The following is a 23858-nucleotide window of genomic DNA, read 5'->3' as shown; positions in this document are numbered from 1 at the left end:
ACATTTTCTTTGTTAGTCTTGCAGGAATTATTTTTTATTAACACAAGGATAATATACAAACACTCAGGTAAACAGTAACAGCACATACAAATCAGATTTAAATAACATAAATACATAAGGAGGACATAAAATGACAATATTAAAAAACAGTTACAAAAAAGCAGGAGTACATATATAAACAGAATATGAACATATTACATATAAGTATATAGGTTTCAGGTTTAAAAAAAATCTTATATTGTTGCTGTTGTTTAATAAACGATTATTTTGAAATAGAGAATGTATTATATAAGAGAAAAGGTGAGATCTTGTGATGTAGAAATGGTTTGTTTGTGAATAAAAAAACTGCATATTGAATAATGAAATCAGATATTCAAGAGCACCATCATCTGAATCATCATAGTAAAAACTAACATCTTCAAGATTAAAAGATTAGACAGAGTTAGCAGCTTTGAAGAAGTGAGACTCTAGATGTACAAACAACCCTCTTAGTAAAATGTTATTTCTTCTCAAAACATTATTAGTTATGAGTTATGTCAGGGGGTTTCCACATCAGAGACTGTCAGCCTCAGACAAAGCCCCCTCTTCCACAGTTTATTTGCTCTGTTTCGCTCAATTCCCAAAAGCCTACGGGATCATGATCATGTTATTTGATCCTAGACATGCAATACTTAAGCCAAGACAGCCTGATATTGCTGTTTCACATACTTCAGTCTATACCAAATACATATCAAGGCACTTAACAGTAAAGTTCCCCAAAACTCTGAGCCATCTCTTTAACCAAATCTCAAACACTTTGAACATTTACGCATATATTCTCCTTTTGGTTACTGTAATATATGTTCATTTTCATTCACTGAGACTGTCCTGACACTATTTGGAGCCCCCCTTTGGCCCTTCCCACTTTGTGTGTTCATATATTGCCTTTATTTTATTGTTTATTATTGTAGTATCGTTTTACTCGCTGCTGACATGACATGACATTGATTACTCTTGTTTTTTTATGTTGTTTCTTACAACACAAGTCCACTGTGAAATGTCAACTAATAAGTTTATTTTTATTTTATTTTTTTAATTGGACAAATTGCAGCTTTTACCCTAAATACAACCTTTCCACAAACCCTTCAAAATGACAGAGTGCCTCCGCCCCATTGATAATATGTGATACTTTAAATTAAGACACATGGCAAACATGAACTTAGTAAATAGTTCCACCTCTTGGGTGCTTTTGACCCAAAGACCCCAATACGTTAGTATGTTTTACAAAGCACTAAGATAAGATAAGATGTATCTTTCTTTATCTTCCTTGGGAGAAATTCAAATTGACACAGCAATACAAAAGTAACAGTGTAAGGGTGAAAGTGGTAAAATAAATAAAATACAATACAATAAAATGATATATACAGTAAACAATCTCTGTGCAAATACATCTGCAATATGTGTGTGCATTATGTAGAGGTTCCTGAGATGTATATAGTGCAATGTTCCTGGGATTAACATAGTAAGGACAGCGTCAGTAAACCGGAAACAGAAAACAATGACATAACATCATCAAGGACAAACTGATTAACAAAGTCGTGAAAAAATGGGAACGATAGCTCAAAACACCTGTGAGATATAAGACAAGAAAATAATCTATACCTGTTTGTGTCAGTCAGCATTTAATGTTAAAGGAAGTGACGTCAGGGCTCCTTTTGTCTGACGACCTTATCCGGAGGAAGTGAAGCTCAGACGAAGCAGCTGCCTCAGCGGAGGGAAAAAAAAAGAACCCTGAAAAAAAAAAAAAAAAAAAAAAAAGCAAAAATCTGTTTGAAGGAATTTGGACAGATTTGGAAACACCGTCCCGGCCCACGGGAGTTCCGGGGAGGGAGACCGAGTCGTCTGCTCCGGTAATCGTCGCTGCTCTTCATGCAGTCGCTGCTATTTGTTGCTACATTTGCATGACTGCTGCCTCCTCTCTACTCTCTACAGCCGGAAGTCTGTGAGGATGGTCTATTGGTTTTTTCTCTTCGCTTCAGTTTTTTTTTTTTTTTTTTTTTTTTTTTTTTTGTAAATCCTTTTGGAGTTTTTTTTTTTTTTTTCCCTTCCCTTTGCTTGTTATTTTTCCCGAGCAGGAGGGCACTGCAGGCACTCTCTGCTGTCTGCTAACTGTATGTTAATTAGCACGCCGGGCCTGATTAACTACAAGATGCAAGGAGCCGAAATGGAGTCGCTACAGCTAACATTACACACATCTTATTTGTATAATTTCATCGAAAGTTAGCGATATGTGGTCTCTTGTAGTTCAACCAGCAAAAACGTGGCTGTTCAAAAACTTCTAGCTAAATGACTGGATCTGCTGTAAATGCCATAAAACTGGGCTCACCTACTGTGTGTTTTGTGGTCAATAGCCTCAAATCCATAGCTCACATTTGAAGTCAAGTATAAAAAGTTGAAGGTAATATTACATAATCGGTGTCATTAACATCCCTGGGGTGTATATTGTGCATTTAGAAATGTGCTAAAGCAAAGTAGCACTAATCCATATCATTATGAAGAGCCACATTGTTATTTTTCGACCCTTGTGGATGGTCCGGCTAATAAGAAGTGTCCCCTATAGGCCTCGGTAATCAATTAGTTACTCAATCTTTATATATCACTCATTGCACATGTTTTATTATTCTTTAATTGAGCATTTCCAGAAGTATCCTGCCTGTCTGTGTAGTCCCAGATCAGACTCTAGGGCAGCAATCAATTATTATTTTTAGCTTAATATCGATTAATCTGCTGGTTAATCTCTCTATCATTACAATTTATCAGATTTAAAACAAAAATCAATCAACTACTTCAGAAATTGATGCATCATTGCTGTTTTATCTCAGACACCCAGAGCCCCTCAGGTTCACTGTTTGGGGGCTGATTTGTGGTGATTTTATTAACATGCCCTTTTTAGTTGGACAGGACATTTAGGCAGTTTGACACAGTAAGAAAAATACAGGTGTAAGTATTAAAGTTAATGATGGCTGAATGCCATTATCAGTTTTCGGGGTCCTGGCAATGTGTTCGCTGTGGCACTGTCATGATTTATATAGACACTGGAACAGAGCCATTATTAATATCTATAGTAACACTTGTGCTTTCCCCTCTATTACAAGTCAAAATGTCTGCTGTGGAAAAAAGGTCTATAGTAACTTTTTCTTGGAATATTAAATTCAGTTATTAAGTACACACAGATAAATCATTTGCATACAAACAGTATTTGAAAATATAAATATAACAATGTTAGAATAAACAAGAATTAATGGCCAGTGATTAATCTGTAGCTATTTAGTCATCAAACACCACGCAGGCACATAATTAGGGCTGGGCGATTATGGCAAAAATCAAAATCACGATTAATTGAACTTTTAACCTCGATTACAATTAATGAACAATTATGTATTTTCACAGTTTCTTTTGTTTTGTATTTTCCACTGCTGCCCTCACGATATTTTGTGATATTTTTGCACATGAGTATCTTTAGGGAGTGAAAATAAGGATGTTTTAAGGTGTGACGCTGTGGTTAATGTCTAGTTTACTTGATTAGAACTATGTAAAGATCATGGTTTGAGTTAAAATGATCACTGGAGACAAGTTTTCAAATTCCTTCCATTAAGTCGATTACAGTTTCTAAATGTCAGTTTGATTGTTTTTCGGATAATTGCCCAGCCTTACACATAATGTTAAAGTTTTAAATTTAAAAAATATATGCAAAATTGAAAATGATTGTTTTTTTAACTGCAGCTGTTCAAAAGTCTAATGGCCCTCTGGGATCAAATCAAACTTTTTTCTATTAGTTTTACATACACCACTATAGCATGATATGAGATGACATGATGAGGGCCTCAAGGTAGGCTCTGTTTTATTACCTGATATTAAGAAACAGTCTTTCAGCGCAGCTCTGTGTTAAAATCAAATTCTAAGACCTTCATAATTGCAGCAGTATTTTGCATATACGGTGCATATTAGTAATTTCATTTATATTTAATGAAATAAGCACACAGAAAACATGGAGACATGTAATATTTCAGAAATAATGTACATTGGCACAGAGAGGGAATGAAATGGCCTCCAGGCCCAGGGATCAGTGAAAGTGGTGTAAATGTAAAACAGTGTAATGCAATAAAAGTCAACAGCACCACAAACTGCAGCATTCAAAATTCCAGTAAAGTCAAACCAACACCTGTCTTCAACAGTTTCAACAAAAGCTGAGCTTTATTACTTTCCTGAAGGTAGGATTTATTGTAGCTCGGTGTTCCTAATTAAACTTGCAACTGAGAGTCAGATATTGTTGTAGTATTTATGATCTTAGAGGAAGTCACCTGTCTCATTGGACTCTTTTGTCAACATTTTCAGTTCAGTTGGTACGTGTTGTTAAACTTGTACTTTGGCCTTTGCACTGTTGATTCTGTATGTGTGTATTGTTATGTTATATTTATTTATGCAAACCACAAACCACTGGCCGGGCTAATCAGTTCTTGTGTTTGTCTCATTGCAGAAATGATGGAAGATTCTCATTTTAATTCATCGTATTTCTGGTCTCCCGTCCCCACTGTTCCAGGGCAGGTAAGACTGGAGCCACGGTTAATGTGAATATGACTGTCTGTATAAAGACATCAGTCCTCATTCTTCAAACTTGTAATATTTCAGTATTGATTGAGTATCTCCTGTGTACTTGCAGATTGAAAATGCTATGTTCCTGAACAAAGTGAAAGAGCAACAAGAAAAGAGTGTTTCCTTCTCTGCTTCCTCGGCATCCCACTACCAAACAGCTCTGCTCACCATCCCGACTCCTGGGGCCAAGACAGATGGAGGAGGGCAGGGTGCTAGTGCGGCTCACCTCCACCCTCCGCACAGCACCCAGAACATTACGGTGCTGCCTGTCCCCTCCACAGGCATCATGACAGCAGGTAAGTTTGATTCTGGATGGGGAAGCCTCTGGGCTTTTTGGACTGCGACAGTTTTCATGCCTTCAAGCCGGCAACAGCCGTGAGGCTGCAGGCATTATGTTTTTGGGTTGTCCATCTATCCGCCTGTCCCATTCTTGTAAACCTAATATCTCAGGAATGCATTGAGGGAATTTCTTTAAATTTGGCACAAGGTCAAGGTCACTGTGACCTCACAAAACACTTATTTATTTATTTTTTTTACATGTGTGATATATGTTTATATATGTATTTAATAATGAGAAAGTCTTGGGTTTCTTTGCAGTCACATAGTGTAGTGCCTCTAAACTGCACTATAAGCTAAGAGTGCCAGTAAAACATCTGACAGAAAGGAACACCTGTCTGTCTCAATCTATGCTACAACTTCAGGACTTTCCTCAAATAATGAAGAAGTAGAAAAGCTGTAACTTTTTTGTAGCACTGTCTTAACACTTCCAGTTTTAGCATTCTAAAATGTTGCCAAAATGATTTTTCTGTTCATCTCAAACTCAAATTTTATTCTCGATTTATAATATTTGAATTATTATATTTTGTACTGGCTGTGCTCTCCTTTTGTTAAAGGTGATTTATTTCTCTCTTTTTAAAAAAAATGATTACTATATTCTGTCCGTCTATCTGTGCAGCTGGTCTGGTCATCACAACTCCGGGAACACTAGTCTCTCCCACTTCCTCTCAGTCTTTTGTCTCTGGTCATCCAGCAACAACCATGATTGTTTCAGCTCTCCATTCTCAAGGTAAAACACACACACTGAATGATATCTCATATATGGCTCTTAAAACCTGTACATATCTTGAGCCTTAAAAGAATACGGTTAAGTCATAATCATTACAAACTTAATACATTTCAACTTTATCAAATGATTCTGTGCAGCCACGCCTACTGTATTATGTAGTATAAGAATAAAAGGTAACTTGTAGAAAATAGCATTTTTGTTCCTCAAATGTACTGAATGTTACTATGAATATATAAATAGCAACAAAAGTACTCAGTTGATAATGGAATATAATAATTGACTAACATGCCCTGCAGAAATCAGTAAGAACATTATATCATAGCATCACTAATGACTCACATTTTCACAAATGTCAGTGCTTACTGGTTTTATTGGTTTAATTAATTTGTTTTTGTGGACCTAAACGTTTGAGGCTGAAAGAATCAGCAGAACCAAACACAAATTGTATTTTAAATAAAGACTCAGGAGCTAATAAAGTAAACATTGTAACATTTAATGTTGTTTTAGTGCTTTAGATCATAATTAGACCTATGGGGTTTTGTGAGTGTGATTTTTCTCAACGTTTTTGAAGAGAAAATAAATTTAGATTTGGTTCAATTTGCTTTTAATGGTATCTCTAGGATATAAGCTCTAATGAGCATTTTTCTTCAAGCAGAGATTGATCTCAGGAGGTAAAAAACAACAGACCAGAGAATAAGCAGCAAATAATTAAATGTTTTCACCCAGGCTGTTTGTAACTTATGGTTCTACACGAAAACAAAAAATGTATGAGAGAAATCTCTGCATGCCTGAGTGTGGCAGGTGCGCAGGAGGAAAGTGCAATAATACAATGAAAAAAACATTGTGTATCTATTGAATCACAGCAATTCGGTCAGTGCGACCTTCATCGTGCCTGATGAGGGTCAGAATGTTGCGATGCGGTGAGGCAGTTTGCAGGAGCTCATTTCATTCTTCTAAATGAAAACCAAAACTATCATCCACACACACACACAAGAGAATCACACAGCTTGCCCATAACATTATTGGTGTGCTTTTTTTTGGTGTGCTTTTATAGGAAAACTTTTGCAGATTTTCAGAAAAGGAAAAAAAGAAGCCGACTCCAAACCCTAACCCAGTTTAAACCAGATTTAGATATGTCCGTATTCAAATGTTGATTACTCCTGAAAGAATGAACAGTTCATTATTAACCTGATGGCACTATACTATTTATACAGACCAACATATACAGGGCAAATCATGTCAAATAGCATTCATTAGAAACTCTTAATAACCGTTCACAAAGTATCCTCTCCTGTTGACCTACTGTTGATCCTATCTTAGACAAAAAAGACGGTGATGGGACGTCCCATGTGGTGGTCATGCCAGCCCCCTCCAAACGAGGCAGAAAGAAGAAGACAACACTGTCCAGGGTTGGTCCTTTGGGTGGACCAGGAAATGAAACACTAATACTGGCTCACCTGACAGCTGGTGGCCAGGTAAGACAATATTGATATAGGAAGGGAAATGTCAGACAATGGATATGTAATCAAATAACTAATACGTTGAATTTTTTTTTGGTAGGTGGCATCTTTGCAGCATCATCCAGGAGACCCATATGACTTGTCAAATGAAGACGAAGAACATGGACCGAAAGATAGCACTAAGACATACAGGTATAGTGTGAACAAACATGCGTGCATCCCCATTTCTCTTTGCTGTAGTTGTGGAATGCAAGCACACCTGTTCCTCTGTGTCCTGTCGAAATCAGCATTGCAGTTTTCAGCTTCTACAGATGCATTAGGAGCTGCTGGATGTAGTTTAGGCATCTGACGGCCCTTCTTAACACACGTCACTGCATGTTGTGGCAGAACGTGCCTGCTTTGTAGCTGATGGATGAAATTGCTTCCCTTCATGTATTTGAGAAACAAATACATAGAAAGTTGTGTGCAATGTGTGCTTCAAAGACACTCTCTCTGCTTCTGCACACTCTGGACGTGAACCGCTACCTGCCCTCTACTTTGTCTTTATATAGCATGTTCTTTGAGTTTTGATCTCTCAAGCACTTGTGTCCTGCTTTTTCACTTTTTATAGTATCTATGTACCTTTCCCCGTCAGCTTTCACTGATTTCTTCCTTCACATCTCTCCCTGTTTGTGTGTCTCTAACATTTAATTTTACCCCCCTTCTGTCTTCATTTATGTCTCTTTTATTATTACTTTTTCTTTTAATGTTCTATCATGTCTTATTTCTTTCTGTGAGTCATTGTTGCCTTTTTCTGTCTCCTCCCAACACTTTCTCCTAATGTTCCCCTGTTCCACCCGTTTTCTTGCACCTCCTTTTTTCTGTAAATGTGTCCGTCTTCTTCCTTCTTGTTCTTCCATCCCGCCCTCCCATTTCTGTGTCTCTCCGCCTGTAGGTGCCGGATGTGTGCGGCGACCTTCTTCAGTAAGTCTGACATGCAGATCCACTCCAAGTCGCACACAGAGGCCAAACCTCACAAGTGTCCTCACTGCGCCAAGTCATTCGCCAACTCCAGCTACCTGGCCCAGCACATCCGCATCCACAGCGGGGCCAAGCCTTACACCTGCTCCTACTGCCAGAAATCTTTCAGGCAGCTCAGTCATTTACAGCAGCACACACGGTACTGCAGACCCCCCCCCCCCTCCCTCTACCAATCCACATGCCATACTCCCTGTCCTCTTAACGTGTCCTGCCAAGTACCTTTTTATTTTATTTTTTTTTAGAAACCCTGACTCCTGTCTTCTTCATGCTGAGGAAGAGAGTGGGGTGGTGTGCAGATGCATATTACATTGCAATGTAGAATTTGGCTGGCATGCTACCAGTTCACCCAGAAGTGAAAATTTGAATTCAGATTGCACTAAATTGCAACTTATCCAAAATAAGAAGATTTTCCATAATTTATGCAATAATATGAATGGCCATTCAAAATGCATGTGGTTCAGTTATAATAATTCATGCAATGTAAATACTTAACCATTTCTTTTTCATTTGTGTGTGTGCTCAACTCTTGCTTTCCTGCGTGCTAAATCATATTTTTCTGCTTTTATATATCCTGACATGTTTCCTCTGACTGCATGTTCTGTCATTACCTCTGCCAGTGCTTCTTCCACTGACACACATGCAAACACATTTAGAAATGTATGTTAATATTAAGATTTATGGGGAGACCAGAGTCCACTGTGCACCATTTAAACCACTGAGTTATTGTTTAGTATACTTGCTTCATCAATACCTTTTCTCATTTTCGCCATTAAATAACGATGTGAAATCTTTTTGCTACCATGCTCTGCTTTGGCTGTCTGCACTCATTCATCCTGAACATGTTGTTTTTTTTGCTTTCTCAAATCGTCATTTCTGGAGTCATGTTGTCCTAAATGGATGTATGAGTAAAATGCTTAAATTCCAGCTATTATGTTTTATTTTAAATATATTTTAATTGTAACCTCTTCTGTTCAGACATCAAGCATCCTTTAGTAGGTCCACATGGATATGAGTCAAACTGCCATTTTCAAAACAACTGCTTTATTATGCTATCATTATGTGATTATGTGTTCTTGGACATCCCTGTTAACATGTAATTTAAAAGAACATCAATTACTACTGACATCGCCTAGAGTAGTAGACAGTTTATATGTTGTAGATTTTTAATAGACTTTAGTGAGAGTTTCCACTTTGTAATATGTCTCAAGCACAGTATGATGTTTTTTTTTACAATCCTGTTTCCCTTTCTCTTTCACTTACCTGTCTGCCCTTATCAGGAACCACACAGAGTCAAAGCCTCACAAGTGTCCCCATTGTACCAAGTCATTTGCCAACTCTAGCTACCTGGCCCAACATGTCCGCATCCACACAGGAGTGAAACCTTACGCCTGCGCCTACTGCCAAAAGTGCTTCAGACAGCTCAGTCACCTTCAGCAGCACAACAGGTAAGTGAATCACCAAGCTTGTGTTTCTTATCAGCCTCAAGTGTCTTCCTGCGGTCAGGTTAGATCATCATGAAAGTGAGGGAGTGCTTTGATACATGCATGTGCTTTTGTTTTTACTTAGGATTCATACTGGAGATCGGCCATACAAGTGCACCCATCCAGGCTGTGAGAAATCCTTTACGCAACTGTCAAATTTGCAGGTGTGAAAGAATTGAATTCTCTTTTCAAATAATGCGTCTCATGTTGATGGTTTTAACAGTACTGCATCACATTTCACTGTATTGCAAAACTTTGCTTCTCAATTACCATTTTTTCTCAGTCCCACCGACGTCAACACAACAAAGACAAGCCCTACAAATGCACCAACTGCAATAAAGGATATATAGATGCAGCGAGCCTCGAGGTGCACATGTCCACACACACAGTCAAACATGCCAGGATCTACTCGTGTGGTCTCTGCAACCGCACTTATACCTCAGTAAGACAAATGTCCATTTCTGAAGAGCATTTCTACATGAAACACTATGAATCGCCTCACTGGCATCAGACATCTGGCAGCTACTTTACACCGTGTAGTCATGTGTCCACTGTTTCCCCTCTACCTATCCTCCCCTCATCGCAGGAGACGTATCTGGTGAAACACATGGAGAAACACAACCCAGATCAGTTGACTGCACCAGCAGTCGTGGCAGCACAGGCGGGACAACAGAACCAGAACCAAAGCCATTCCCAGGGCCAGGCTGGAGCTCAGAGTCGGGTGGAGAGCGCAGGTGGTGGATCGAGCCGAGCTGGGAGCGGAGAAGCAGGCGGAGGCCAGCAGGGACAGAGCCAGGGCAACTACCCGCAGACAGAAAACATCCCGTGTCCATTTGATCTGCACCAGTATAAAACAGTGTCTGCCAGTGACATCCAGTACAAACCAGTCACTGTGTCTGACATTACTTCCCACAAGGACCTCTGTCTCACTGTGTCAGCATCCACCATTCAAGTGGAGCACCTCAACTCCTAGAGGTGTTGGAAGGAGGTACTGTGGGGGGAAGGGAAGATAGAATTATTCAAGGAAACATAAAATGGAGGATGGAGAGTCGAAGGATAAAAGCAATATTAGGATGATACAAGAACTTTGGAACTTATGATTGTGCCTGTGCCTGAACAATGTTTTGAGGCAGACAGGACAAACAATGTGGTGACACAATGTACTGAAGACTGATTTTGTTTTTTGTTGGGTTTTTTTTAGTCTGTCACTTTTTTTTTTCTTTCTGCCTTGTGTGATAAGTTTTGCTTAGCTGTCCTGTCTGGGAAGAAAGTGCATGTAAAGGCTGCAATAAAATATGTTCCAGTCCATCACACTGATGGTTTTATGGAAGAGAGTAAAAGAGACAGTTTGTCTCTTAATTGTTGTTTTATCACCTTCTGCTCTTCCCTACAAATACAGCTTTGGTCATAGCAATTTATGGTCTCTCTGTTGATGAAACTGGTAGTTAACATGAAGGTAAATTTTTATACTTTCTTACAGAGACTTTCAGTTTTTACATCAGTGTTATTACAGCTACTATGTTGTAAAATACATACCTGCAATTATTTTTTTTAATATATGTTAAAAGGGATGTAGAGGTTATTTGCTTTTTCAGGAAGGTAAAAATAACAATCTAGTATATATAGATATATACTACCAGTTTATAAAGTATGATTGTGTGTTAAAAGGATGTGGTAATCCATATTACAACATATTTAGATCCAATTGAAGGCCTTCATGTGACCTTGAGGAAAGTGATCAGCAGGTTCATGTTTCATGTAATCTTATTGTACTGCTTTGTGTGTATGTCCTAAAAGTAATGTTATCCAAATGTGTTGTTGCTATTATACTTCCACGATAAAAATGTTGATAATACCTCTTTATAGACATACTTACACATCTGAAATTTGTGTTTTTTTCTGCTTATGATACAATAAACCCTCTGAAATCTTTCTCATTGGCATTTTTCTGTTTCAGCACATCAATAATATTAGTTATATTAGTAAATGTGCCATAGTGGTATTATTAAGGGGCACTCACAACACTGGAAGCCAGTGATTGTTCTTAGTATAAATTAATATGCACATTATTTTCTCAATTGTTTGATCTATAAGATCTCATAAATTACAAAGATACTCAGTTGACTATCAGAAAATTAAGAAAAGGCAACAAATATTTACAATTGAGAAGCCATAAATCATGAAGTTTTGGCATTTTTGGCTTAAAAAATGACCAAATTATTAATGATCAAAATAGCGTTTGTCGACTAATCGTTAAGCTCCATGTAAATACATAAGATAAGAGGTGTCTTTATTGGTCCCCCTTGGAAGAAATTCAACATTGACATAGAAATATAGTGGAAAAAGTAGCAGTAAAGGTGAAAGTGATACAATAAAATACAATACTATATTAAACAATCTCTGTGTAAATAAATCTGCAATAAATAAATGACAATATGCAGAAATTCCTGAGATTATATACATGTGTGCAATGTTCCTGGAATTTAAATAGTAAGGACAGCATCAGTCTTTTTAGTGGGAGTGGGAGGTACTGGGAGCTGTGGTGTTGTACAGTCTGATGGCTGATGGTATGCAAGAGTCCACCAAGCGCTTTGAGGCACAGTGCTGGACGAGTCTGTCTATGGGCTGAACGTGCTCCTGAGCTGCCTCAACTCAACATAGATAGGATGAGAGGGATTGTCCATGATAGCTTCCAGCTTTTCTCTCATCCCCTTCACCTGACTCTGTCACTGCCTCCACACTGTCCAGTCCCATCCCCACTCACAGAGCTGCCTTTCCTCACCAGTTTTTGTCATTAAAACCTGCCTAATCAAGATGTCTGAGAAAAATAACATATGGGCCTTCTTAATGATGCCACTGTGCATGCAGGTATATTCGTTTGTGAGGTATGTCTGCACTGCTGGAATGTGCAAATTTGCGAGGTGTTTACAAAAGTCGACTGTACCATTAGAGAGGAGGGAGAGGGAGGTTACTGTCAGTTTAGCCAACATTTTCTCGGTACCTGTATATAATACTCGGGAGGAAGGCTGTTTGCTCGGCGTAAAGCTAAATCTTATTAGGATTATGTACATATAAATCCCAAGTGGTCTAAAACTCGACTTGTTTGTGAAAAAACTGAAGAGTGGTTTGATCCGCCATTCTCTGCAGTCTGCATTGGATATGGCGTCACTGAAAAAGTGTAGGAGTCGAGAAACTTCACCCATGTAAATAACGCCAATAAAAACTGTGACAAGCCGTAGGCAGCAATATATAACACAGAGCTACATATTTATCTAATACCAGCTATTTTTTAAAAACAAGAAGTATGCCCCGAAAAAAGCCATTTAGCAACAAACAGAAGAAGAAACAGCTACAAGTCAAACGGGAGAGAAAGAGAGGTAACGTTACCATCGTTACATCTGCCGTTAGCGCTGTCGTGCTAACATTAGCAGCTAGCTCTTAAACGTTAAGGAGCTAAAGCCTTAGTTTATCAGCTAAATGTGTGTCTGTGTGGTGTTAAGTGAGATGTTCAAAGCAGCAGACACTTATTTAGCTTGTTAAATCTGTTCGTTGTTTCGTGGCAGCTAGCTGTAATAATTAAGCAATGTGATATAACTTGACGAGTGTCCTAATGTTACTGAATATAGCCTGTGCGGAGGTATTTGTCACTTCAGCGTTACAAAAAATCAGTCAAATATGATTAAGTATGATTTTTAAGCTCTTAATAATGTCAGGTATACTGCCACATTAGCAGAGGCCGAGGGTAGTGGGTTCTCACCTAAAGGTCAATTTCAAAGAAACAGTAACACTGATGACATTTTGGCTCAAAGATTTCCACGTGTTTGATATACTGTTTATTAAGTACCAGCAAAGGACTTAGTCATTCAATTTAACATGCGTTTCTGCGACTAATTGAAGCTTAAGCCACTAAAGTTATAATAATTAATCCATTAAAAGATTATTTTTTTGTGTTATTTGAAACAGTAGACTTCTTACCTCACTAAAGACTTGAGGACATACCTTAAATATGTCCTTCTATCTCTCTGTGTCCAATCATACATTCACTCTTATTTAATTTCATACTAAGCTTAGGTGAGTCTCATCCAGTCTTTGTTGTACAGGTCAAATAACATCCATTTCTCAACTCAAATCTCTTCAACACTTAAGAGACTCACTATACTGTATTTGTTTTAGTTTCTTCTAAGATTAACTTGGATTTTATTTTTAGTTAATTGTGTATCAAAAGTGATAGAATGGGCAGAAGTAGGTCAAACAGCCTGTTCTGAAGTACAAATCATTAGTTTAAAATTGTGGTAGGCATGTCATTTTGTTGGTAAGATGTCCAAACAAATTGAGATATGGTTTCATTATTTATTTCATTGAAAATATTTTTCGGTTAATGTGAATAAAATTATCAGCATTTGTTCTCGTAAAGATGCCACACTGCCTCCCGGATGGGGATGAGATTGAGGACACTTTATCATAAGCATAACAATATCTGTAATAACCAGATTCAGTGGAAAAAATAGATCTTTTTCTCAGTATTCAGTCCAAAGAAAGGTTATTAGTGGGTGAAGTACTCCTGTATTTGACTGTGACTTCTGACCTTTGCCACTACCCCAGGTGATACGGGTTCTGGGCCCAGCAGCCGCAATGCCAGTGTGGAGCGAGGAGGAGAGCGGCAGTCAGATACCTCAGACAGCGAGACCACTGATATTAGGAGAATAAATCAGCAGCCCTTTGGCAGAGAAGGTAGATATGATCCCAACAGGTAAGTTGTCAGTTTCATTACTTATAATTATAGAGATTGATTAAAAGGTGGTTTTGTGAAACATTTAAACTATGCTCTGGGCATCGTTTACATATGTACGGATATGGAATTTCAAGATCAATAACAGATCTGTTTGTTGTGACTGATAATATTATTAAAAGTTAAAAAATGTGAAGCGGCTAAGAGGTCAATATCAGTATTTTTATACTACAACACCATTCCTATTTTTTGATTCTAAACTTGTTTAACACAAATTTAGTTTGACTTTTTCTCATTTTTCCTGCACTGATACACCGATTAGATTTAAAAAAAGCACAGTAGAAAAGTGGCTACTGTATGATAATTGATTGGAGCAATATATCAGAGTATGTAAATAATAAAATCTAAATAGAGATCTCAGATATTTTAAAATGGCTAATTTGACACCATGCTATGTATTGTGTGATGTAAAGTTTAAATCTAGAAAAGGTAGATCATCTTTGTAATTTTCATGTCCTCAAAATGTTTACTTTTAAAATATAAGACCCACCGTCTTACAAAGGCAAATATTTAAAGTAGTTTTACCGACACCCTCCTCATCTGCCTCTCTTCAGGTTTCGACTACACTTTGAAAAAGAGAGTAAAGAGGATGTGGAGAAGAGGAAGAAGATTGCCAGGGAGAAGGTGCTGCAGCCAGTCTCCGACAAGGAACTTGAGATGGGTATTAATGAAACTTACCCCTCCGAGAAAGGTACGGCTGGTTTTTTTTTTAATGCTTTTCACATGACAGTCTCAAAATAAGCCAAACGAGTGAGCTGAGTAGGTTAATAGAGTGGATCGCTGTGTGACACGTTGAAACTTGATTATTCACTGGCAGGTCTTGGTTTCCCACGACGGCCGTCCTGGAATTATGAGATGACACGGGAGAACTTGTTGAAGAAAGAGGAAAAGTCATACAGAGAGTATCTGGATGACCTGCACTCCAGAAACCCACCCGGCTCTCTTAGCCACTTTGAGCACAATCTGGAGGTGAGTGACCTGATCCACTTCTCTGTAAGAATTTTTAAAAATCAAAATGCCAGTGCTGGAGTTTGACAGCATTGCCATCAGAGTAAAAAAAATCAGATGATCAGATTTGAGACTTTACTAGCAACAAATATTCAGTCTAATTTTTGTTTTACATTTGATGTTTGAGCAAGCCAACCTAAGTAAAACAGTGGTGATGAAATGCAAAGATCATGGTGGCTGCTGGACTGTTGCATCTGCCTGAAACACAGTGGTTTCTAAGTTTGATGCCCCAGTTCAGATGAGTCGTCTATTTCCAGTAATAAATCCAACAAGTCAAAATTCACTCTAATCTTCATCCAGCAAATGATGCAAAACCAAGAATTAAATCTTGAGGATTTTGAATTGTACTCCTTTTTCCTTTTTTTCTTTTTTTTTTCTTGATAATTTACCAGGATTAGTCATTTTATTACAAATCTTCAGTGTACACATTTGCTTTTGACCCTCACTGTAAACAGTTAGAACCAGGTTTTTAATGCCAGAAGCTCATCATTCACCAGCACCTTTCTTCAAAATGAGCATTTATAAATCCTGTTGAACCTGTTGACAGCATGAAACATGAAGTAATCCTGTTTGTTAATGAGTGGCCTGTAAACTGATGATTTACCAGCCGCCTGGCTTTGCCTCTTTTGTCTAAAAGGTGTAGTTTGTATAATTTAGTGGCATCTAGTGTAACATATTTGGCAGAATTGGAATATAATATTCACAAGTATGTCTAAATGAGTGTATAATCACCTGAAACTAAGAATCATTATGTTTTCGTTACCTCAGAATGAGCCCATTATATCTACATGGGGAAGCCCGCCATGTTGTATCGCCATGTTTCTATAGTATCCTTTAATGGACAAACCAAACACTGGCTCTAAAGAGGGCCTTTTGTGTTTTTTGCGAGTTTTGTGGACACTGTAGGTTTTCCTACACGCTTGGAAATATGTGTGGGGGGGTATTCAGTTTGTTACAATGTGCAACCTCACTGCTAGATGCCACTAAATGCCCCACGCTGGTTCTTTAAAAGATGTGACTGTTGAGGCTGTTATCCAGTGCAAGGCTCCGTATACCGAATGTTTCATTTTGACAAAGCTGGATCACGGTGGATCAGAAAGAATTATATGACATACCTGTATATTGTCAGGTACTTTCCAATGAGGATAAAGTATTATTATATTTTGTCACACTGTGTTATTGCAGTTTTTAGGCTCATAAAATGATAACATTATTTTCAAAATCAGAGACCCTGCCGATCATTTAATTTCACAGTGTGGGCTGAGCTCAACGGGAACATTGCGGCAGAAGCATGGTTTTAGCAGCTGGTGGTGTAATAAACGACTCTCTCACTCTAATCTACAGTTGATAGCATTTCAACGTACATGAAAAAACTACTTGTACTGGATATCATTTTATAGTATTAAATAGAAAAAGTAGTTTTAAATCTTATACTTTTGCAGTTGTTATCAACAATGTGTCAGTTGTGTATCCATAGACTTTTACTTCATTTTATTTACAGTAATAAACCTCTATTTTCTAATCCCCTCTCCTTTTTCTTTCTTTTAGACATGGAGGCAGCTATGGAGAGTGTTGGAGATGTCAGATGTCATCCTGCTCATTGTGGACATCAGGCACCCGGTAGGTGATCCTGTCAACAAAAGCCTGCAGGAAGGATTAAGCCACTAGATGGAGCCACAATCAACATCCGTCTGCATTCCTGACATTGTGTTTATTTATCAATTTCTTTACATTGAGAGATCAAAATATTTCTTGACACCTATTATACCTATTATATATATCATAGATGTCAACTGATCCCATATGTTATTTCTACCATGCAACATTTAAACTTAACATCACTCTGCACTCTTAGACATAAAACAGAGTAACTTATTAAATCTTCTACATACTGTTATTTAATCTTCTACATATTATTGTAATTTTGTGGGAAAGTAGTTATGTTCAAGGTGCAGTATGTCAGTGTGATTTGCTACAAAGGATTTCATGCCACATTGAAATGAAACCCAGTTCTTTAGATCTAATTATAAGGCATCAACTTCTGACACTTAGTTTTTATTTCTAACTTTGATGCCAGTTATACTTTACGTGATGTGAATTTACTTCCTCAGTTTAGAGCCTCCAGTTTTAATGCAAGGTTAAAAACAGCTCAACTCGTCTATAAATAATGCAGTGATCAAGGGGGTTTATTTGCTGAGTTGGCCATAATTAACTGTCTCATTAAGGTTTGTCCTCATGTAAACCACCCAGATGCTGCAGTTCCCTCCAGCCATTTACCATTACATCACTGGAGATCTCCAGAAGCAGATGATCCTGGTGTTGAACAAAGTCGATCTGTGTCCTCCCCCGCTGGTCATTGCCTGGAAACACTACATGACCTCTCAGTTCCCTCACCTGCAAATAGTTTGCTTCACCTCCCATCGTGGACAGCCCTACAGTACAGGTGAGGAGAGGGAGAGTGGGGACTGGATTAGAAGTCAGTAGACATCAGAGTGATAGGAAGAGGTTTCAGTAACATGCATAAAAGATATCATCTCACTGACATGGAAATCTGTCATTGGGATAGGAATAACTGGCTGTCTCTTTGTCTGTCTGCTGGCCTGTAGTTCTCCAGAAAAAGAGGATGAGGAGGAAGGCTGACTGGAGTCAAGCTGGAGGTCCCACAGACATCCTGAAAGCCTGTCAGGAGCTCACAGAAGGGAGAGGTTAGACTGTGTCTACTATTAATCTTACACGTTAATAATAAAAGTTTTCATAATAACACAGACATTTTCACTCTGTGCACGTGACTATTAGTATATGTGTACATTTTTGTTGATTCTGTAAATTATACTGTGTTCTTTATAGTTGATCTGTCCAGCTGGGAGCAGAAGATTCACAGAGATGCTGTTGCTGAGCAACTGGATGAGGAGCAGCCAGAAGGAGTGGAGTCTGTGCTTATGGAGCATCAAAGTGATAGCGCTATGGAGATGAGCAGTCCATCCCAGGAACTCTACAAAGATGGAGTTCTCACACTGGGCTGCATAGGTAGATATCTGTGTACAATAGAGTGAACGTTTCTTAAAATCAATTCAAAACAAATTCTCATGAAGGAAATCAGAGCAGTTCCTCTCATCTTTTCAACTGGAAGTTTTCTCAAGCTCTAACTGGTTTTTGGCTTAAAAAGGTTTTAACACCAAGTGAACAACTTTAAAAATGTGTCTGTGGAGTAAATACAGTATAATTTTAATCTGATCCCTTTATATGGTTTGTTGAATGCTCGTATTTGTTTACAATCTGCAATACTTTAATCTAATAATAAAAAAGAGAGTATATTTGCCTCACTATAATGCACCAAGAGACCAGTATCTTGATTGATGGAGAACATGTCCATAATAAATGAATCAGACTTTATCTCTCAGTCTAAGATATACGTTAGTTAATGGCTTCAGAATTCAGATTAATAAAGAATAACATTGAACTGGACTATTGAATTTATGTTAGCATCAATAAACTGACTTAAAAACATAATTTTTTGAAGACTAATCTTCACCCTCTTTTTGTCAGGTTTTCCAAATGTTGGTAAGTCATCTGTCATTAACAGCCTGGTTGGGAAGAAGGTGGTGAGCGTGTCTCGAACTCCAGGCCACACCAAATACTTCCAGACCTACTACCTCGCCCCGACAGTCAAACTCTGCGACTGCCCCGGACTAGTCTTCCCCTCCCGTGTCAATAAACAACTACAGGTATGAGCTCACTGTTGTGTACCTGAAAGCAGACGTGACTCTTGAATTTACTTGCATGTTTAGACTCAATAATAATGTATACTTAACTGTGTTGCAGTGTTAATTTCGTTGACGTTAATGATGACGAAATATGTTGGTCAACAAACCTTTTTTGTATGTGTATTTTCGTCATGGTGAGACGAGACGAAAATGTCAATGGTTGACTAATGGACAGAATGAAATACACAACATTTTTTGAGCGAATAATCATTCAGTCTATTGAGCAAAAGCTCATGTGTGCAGCAACCACGCTTCCAGCCTAATTTATTTACGTATACCATGTCACCATGGATACGGTATGTGCAGTGTAAGTACAGGCGCTAATGGAACCACCAGTGTATCTCGTAAATTACCCCACAAATAATGCCTGGATTGTTATCAAACTTCTACAGTAGTACAAATAGGGTCTTTACTCATAAATCGATGCACTGGAAAGTTTGTAAGTACACCAGGAGTTTATTAAAATAACACTTACCTGATGGCACTTACTCTGCTGCTACTGCTAAAGCTGTAAACACACAATGTCTGGCTGTGCCAATATTGAAAAGGAAGAATGTTGAATGTTTCTTGACTGTTTGTGTAATAACCATTGATTCCACAGTACTGTTACAAATTTTACATATGTGCAATGTAGAGTCAACAAGTACTGCATGGTAGCATTTCATCTCCATTAATGAATCACCAGCATGCTTATTGAATTAGAGGCTGTATTGGAACAAAAATTGAAATGCCTGTCAAAAGTAACACTGCTGTGTTGAACCCCACACTCACACACCTCTGAGAAGATGAATTATTGATTTTATACATTCCCATTTATCTTTCAAAGGCTCTTGGTGAATTCCCACAGTTGTGTGTAATGGCTGCTCAAATTTCAAACAGTTCTTGGATACTATCTTGCCTGTTTTTTTCATTTTCTCCAGATTGTGGCAGGAATCTACCCAGTGTCTCAGCTGCAGGAGCCCTACAGCTCAGTTGGTTATCTGTGTGAGAGAACTCCTTTCCTCTCTGCTCTGAAGCTTAAGCATCCCAGTTTACAAGACAATAAACCTCAGCAAGGAAGCCAGGGGTCTAAAGAGCCCGGCTGGACTGCCTGGGATGTTTGTGAGGGTAAGTTGATTCTGGGAAGCATCTCATTTAAGGGTTTTAGAATATTAATTGTGTAGTGACTCACTTGCTGCCTTTTATTAATTTGACAGAAATCAATAAGTAAATAAAGGGCCTTGTTCACACCTTGGTTTATCATGCGTCTTGGATGATTTGATCACAAGTACAAGTGGACAGCTCCAAGTATGTCTGTTCACACCTGGCATCAGAATGTGTCCACATGCATCTTGAGCGATTACTTGTGATTGGATATCACTTCCCCACTCTATATGCAAATAAACACATACATCCCTTGAGTTTGTAAAGACCAAATGCATTGTCTGTTTGCTCTCCATCCAAAGCTGTGTTGAACTTGTTTGAAAGCACGATAAACAAATATAAAATGCAAAGTGTGTCCCCTCTTACTGATTTGCACTAATGCCCGGTTTGAACAAATATATAGCCTCTAACAAATACAGAGTTATATGCAACGGTCCTCCTAAAGCTGCGTCTCCTCATTGGGAGAGAGACGCTGTGTGCATTTTACATATGAGACAAAACAGTGTAACTTCATTGATTATTTAAGTCTCCCAACATGCTGACAGGATCGATCAGGATCTAATGTTAATTCATGTTCTGTGTTCTTCACATCCAGTAGGTCAGCTGTTACACACACACAAGTGGATTATGTTTTTTTAACTCAGAAAAACAAAATAATGCCTTTGTTATCAAACAAATTGAACACAGCTTTGAGCTGAGAGTACACTGAGGCAGCAACACTTTCTGTGTCTAGTCTGCCGGAAAATAGAAAACAACAGTTGAGTAGTTGAGACACACTGACGTCCCCACTGCTAGTAGGATGTGGCCACATACGGTCCTCAATGATAGAAGATAGAAGATGCATGTTAATGTCAGGTGTGAACAGGGTCAACGAAAGCACAATTTATCCTGATCATAAGTGATACATTCGCCTGTTGTTGCTGTGATAGGTAATGTGCAAAAAGCACTGAACTACTCTTTAGTTTTATGAATGCAACTATAAACTATAAATCCATCTTAAAATTGCCAACTTGTCTTGATAGGCCTATTATTGATTATAAAAGACAAGAACATTTATCAGTCTAATGTGAAAAGCCACTTACTGTCCAGATTCATACTTTTTCTGTTCTCATTATGATTACTACCATGATTTGATTTCATATCCTGTTACTTAAGCCTCTTTCTTTCTATCATGTAATATCCTTCAGCTTGGGCAGAGAGGAGAGGCTATAAAACAGCAAAAGCAGCTCGCAATGATGTTTACCGTGCAGCAAACAGCCTCCTGAGGTTGGCCATTGATGGCAGATTGTGTCTCTGCCTCAGACCACCTAGTTACAGCTGCCTGAAAGGTGAGACAAGAGGATATGACTCATACTTTCAGCTTTAAGTGTTTTTAAAATGTTAAAATGGTCGATGGATTGAATTAATTAAATGTTTGAATCGTCAATGATTTTCAGACCATTGGGAAAATCACCCAGACTTGCCAGAGATAATGGCTCTACAAGGAAGGATAACGGAGGAGGAAGGGACAGGAGACAGGGATGATGAGGAGGATGGAGAGTCCAGCACCGAGCCCGAGGAAGAGAGAGACCGGGATGCAGATGATGATGAGGATGGAGACGATGAAGATGAGGGGTTCGGACAACGAAGGCGAAAGGAGGAAAAGCCATCTGGCTTCACTGTCAACATGTACAATGTCCTTCGGGAAAATGAGTGCGAGTGATGAACGAGCAGGAAGAAATAATATGTTCCTCTGTCCTGATTTCTCCCCGTCGAGCCCGGTGCACTTTTCATTCCTGTTTATCCCCTAAATCTGCATTCCTTCTCCTTTTTTCTTGCCTCTACACTCCTCATGTCATCACCTTCTACATTAACATGATCTATTCTAATTCATTAACCCCGTTTCCTTCTCCCGGTAATATACAGAGCATATTCATGTACTCCATGCTGTGCCTCTGCTCTGCCTCTTCATACATGACGCTTGTTCTTCACTGTTGCTCTGAGGAATGGGTTTGGTTTGGTTTTTTGCATGTTGTTCTCAGAGACGTTTGAACAAGTAACTTCCCTCAGTCTGGAATAATCAACCAGCTGGTTTCCAATCTCTTTATTGATAAGTGACCTCACAGCTGAGATGCCAAAGTTCAGGAAAGGATGATTAAAAAAACAATCAAATGCACTGTTGATATGATGTCATTCACTGGGGCAGCCTTTTGGCTCTCAGAGCAGCTGGAGATCAACACAACTCTAAATCTTCGTTATAGACCAGAGTACATCAACACTTTGATGAAGGTGTGTGGGATGGGATATGGCTAATAAAACCCAAGATTTCACACACAGTTTTGCTGTATGATCGCTGTGTTACAGGTTCATTTATCTGACTTAGGGTTTGATTTAGATTATACTGTATACGAGAGTGATATTTTATTTTCTGTTGCTCAGTAGTAAGCAGTAAGCAGTAAATTTCACTGGGATTTGGGGGGGGTGGGGGGGGGTGGGGGGGGGGGGGTGAATCCTTGCATTGCTGGACGAGGCTGTTTCAGGAATTAAACCTGTAGTGTTTTAACTACTACACAAAAAATGTCGATGCTGATCGAGATCTACAATATTTAGTGCAGGATTTGGCTACAGTCATTCAGCAAGTTTATTTGCTAATGGCAGTACACTGGCTTTGATCCTATTGAGACTGCTTAATAATCAGTTAAAGGAGTAGTTCAACATTTTGGGAAATCTGCTCATTTCTTTCTCACAAAGACAGAAAAGAAAAAATGGCTATAGTTCTCATTTCTAAACGTGGTATCAATCTTCTCATCTGAATCACTCCAAGAAAGCGATAAGAATATTTCTCAAATGTGGAACTGTTCCTTTAACCACACAGAAAGAGGGAGACTGGCCATTGCAGCTTCCATCTGTCCATCATTGTAAATAACATTACGACTCCACCTTTGCTCCTCCGTTGAGTATATGAAACATAACTTTGACATAACACTCAATTTCAAGGTCTGATCTTGAATGTTTAAACACCTGCAGACTTTCCTCATTGGCAGTCAACACTAAGATCTTTTTTCTAACTTCTTCTGAAATTAGAAAAAACTGACATCACTGCTGTTTGACCAGTCTCTCTCTCTCTCTCTCTCTCTCTCTCTCTCTTTCTCTGTCTCTCCTTCTCTGTGACGGCCCCTCTACAATCCTGAGTGCTGTATTATTATGTGCTGTCGTTGTGCCTCATTCCTGTGTTCACTGAGGTAACCCTACAGCACAGTGCTGTGTTACCATGTAATACATCACACTGCAGTCATTTCTACCGTCGGTACAATGTAAAGCTCAACACTACTACGCTGTTAGAAACACAATAGACTTGCAGTTGTGTTGATGTGGCTTTTGTGTTGTTGTTTTTTTGGAAATATTGAAACAGACAGCATCTGGAGAGTGTAGTGTGAGTGTGAAGGCTTGAGGTGTGTTCAGGATATTTGCTGCATTCCTCATTTCATTCCTAGTATGCTTCATGATGAACTGGAC

General features: G+C 38.5%; 2 protein-coding genes across 6 annotated transcripts; both read left to right on the top strand.

Moving 5' to 3' along the window:
- The first annotated feature begins 1803 nt into the window (after positions 1 to 1803).
- znf384b (zinc finger protein 384 b) lies at positions 1804 to 11584 on the top strand. 5 transcript variants are annotated; one of them, XM_053326433.1, is made up of 11 exons: positions 1804 to 1889; positions 4517 to 4584; positions 4700 to 4928; positions 5588 to 5698; positions 7019 to 7173; positions 7259 to 7350; positions 8093 to 8317; positions 9456 to 9623; positions 9745 to 9823; positions 9943 to 10101; positions 10246 to 11584. In XM_053326433.1, exons 2-11 carry the CDS (start codon positions 4519 to 4521, stop codon positions 10630 to 10632), a joined length of 1671 nt encoding a protein of 556 aa, XP_053182408.1. In that variant the 5' UTR covers positions 1804 to 1889; positions 4517 to 4518; the 3' UTR covers positions 10633 to 11584. The 5 variants fall into 5 exon arrangements, with proteins under 5 accessions (XP_053182408.1, XP_053182410.1, XP_053182405.1 ...); XM_053326435.1 differs by lacking the exon at positions 8093 to 8317; XM_053326430.1 differs by having other exon boundaries at positions 9943 to 11584.
- A 1268-nt stretch (positions 11585 to 12852) lies between these two features.
- gnl1 (guanine nucleotide binding protein-like 1) lies at positions 12853 to 22802 on the top strand. Its single transcript, XM_053326429.1, has 12 exons — positions 12853 to 13036; positions 14262 to 14409; positions 15003 to 15139; positions 15266 to 15417; positions 17005 to 17076; positions 17707 to 17899; positions 18063 to 18161; positions 18304 to 18483; positions 19003 to 19181; positions 20141 to 20327; positions 21551 to 21691; positions 21800 to 22802. The coding sequence occupies exons 1-12, from the start codon at positions 12964 to 12966 to the stop codon at positions 22063 to 22065; spliced, it is 1827 nt and encodes a 608-aa protein (XP_053182404.1). The 5' UTR covers positions 12853 to 12963; the 3' UTR covers positions 22066 to 22802.
- The last annotated feature ends 1056 nt before the right edge of the window (positions 22803 to 23858 follow it).

Source organism: Scomber japonicus, chromosome 10 (assembly GCF_027409825.1).
Source record: "Scomber japonicus isolate fScoJap1 chromosome 10, fScoJap1.pri, whole genome shotgun sequence".
Lineage (NCBI taxonomy): Eukaryota > Metazoa > Chordata > Actinopteri > Scombriformes > Scombridae > Scomber > Scomber japonicus.
This window is presented reverse-complemented; position numbering and strand designations above follow the sequence as displayed.

Bases quoted from the DNA above. Each gene is read 5' to 3' on its own strand.
- gnl1 (XM_053326429.1), top strand. From the start codon at position 12,964: ATGCCCCGAAAAAAGCCATTTAGCAACAAACAGAAGAAGAAACAGCTA. The intron at 13,037-14,261 runs GTAACGTTACCA...CCACTACCCCAG, and splicing joins CAAACGGGAGAGAAAGAGAG to GTGATACGGGTTCTGGGCCC. The intron at 18,162-18,303 runs GTTAGACTGTGT...TGTTCTTTATAG, and splicing joins GGAGCTCACAGAAGGGAGAG to TTGATCTGTCCAGCTGGGAG.
- znf384b (XM_053326430.1), top strand. From the start codon at position 4,519: ATGATGGAAGATTCTCATTTTAATTCATCGTATTTCTGGTCTCCCGTC. The intron at 4,585-4,699 runs GTAAGACTGGAG...GTGTACTTGCAG, and splicing joins TCCCCACTGTTCCAGGGCAG to ATTGAAAATGCTATGTTCCT. The intron at 7,174-7,258 runs GTAAGACAATAT...TTTTTTTGGTAG, and splicing joins ACCTGACAGCTGGTGGCCAG to GTGGCATCTTTGCAGCATCA.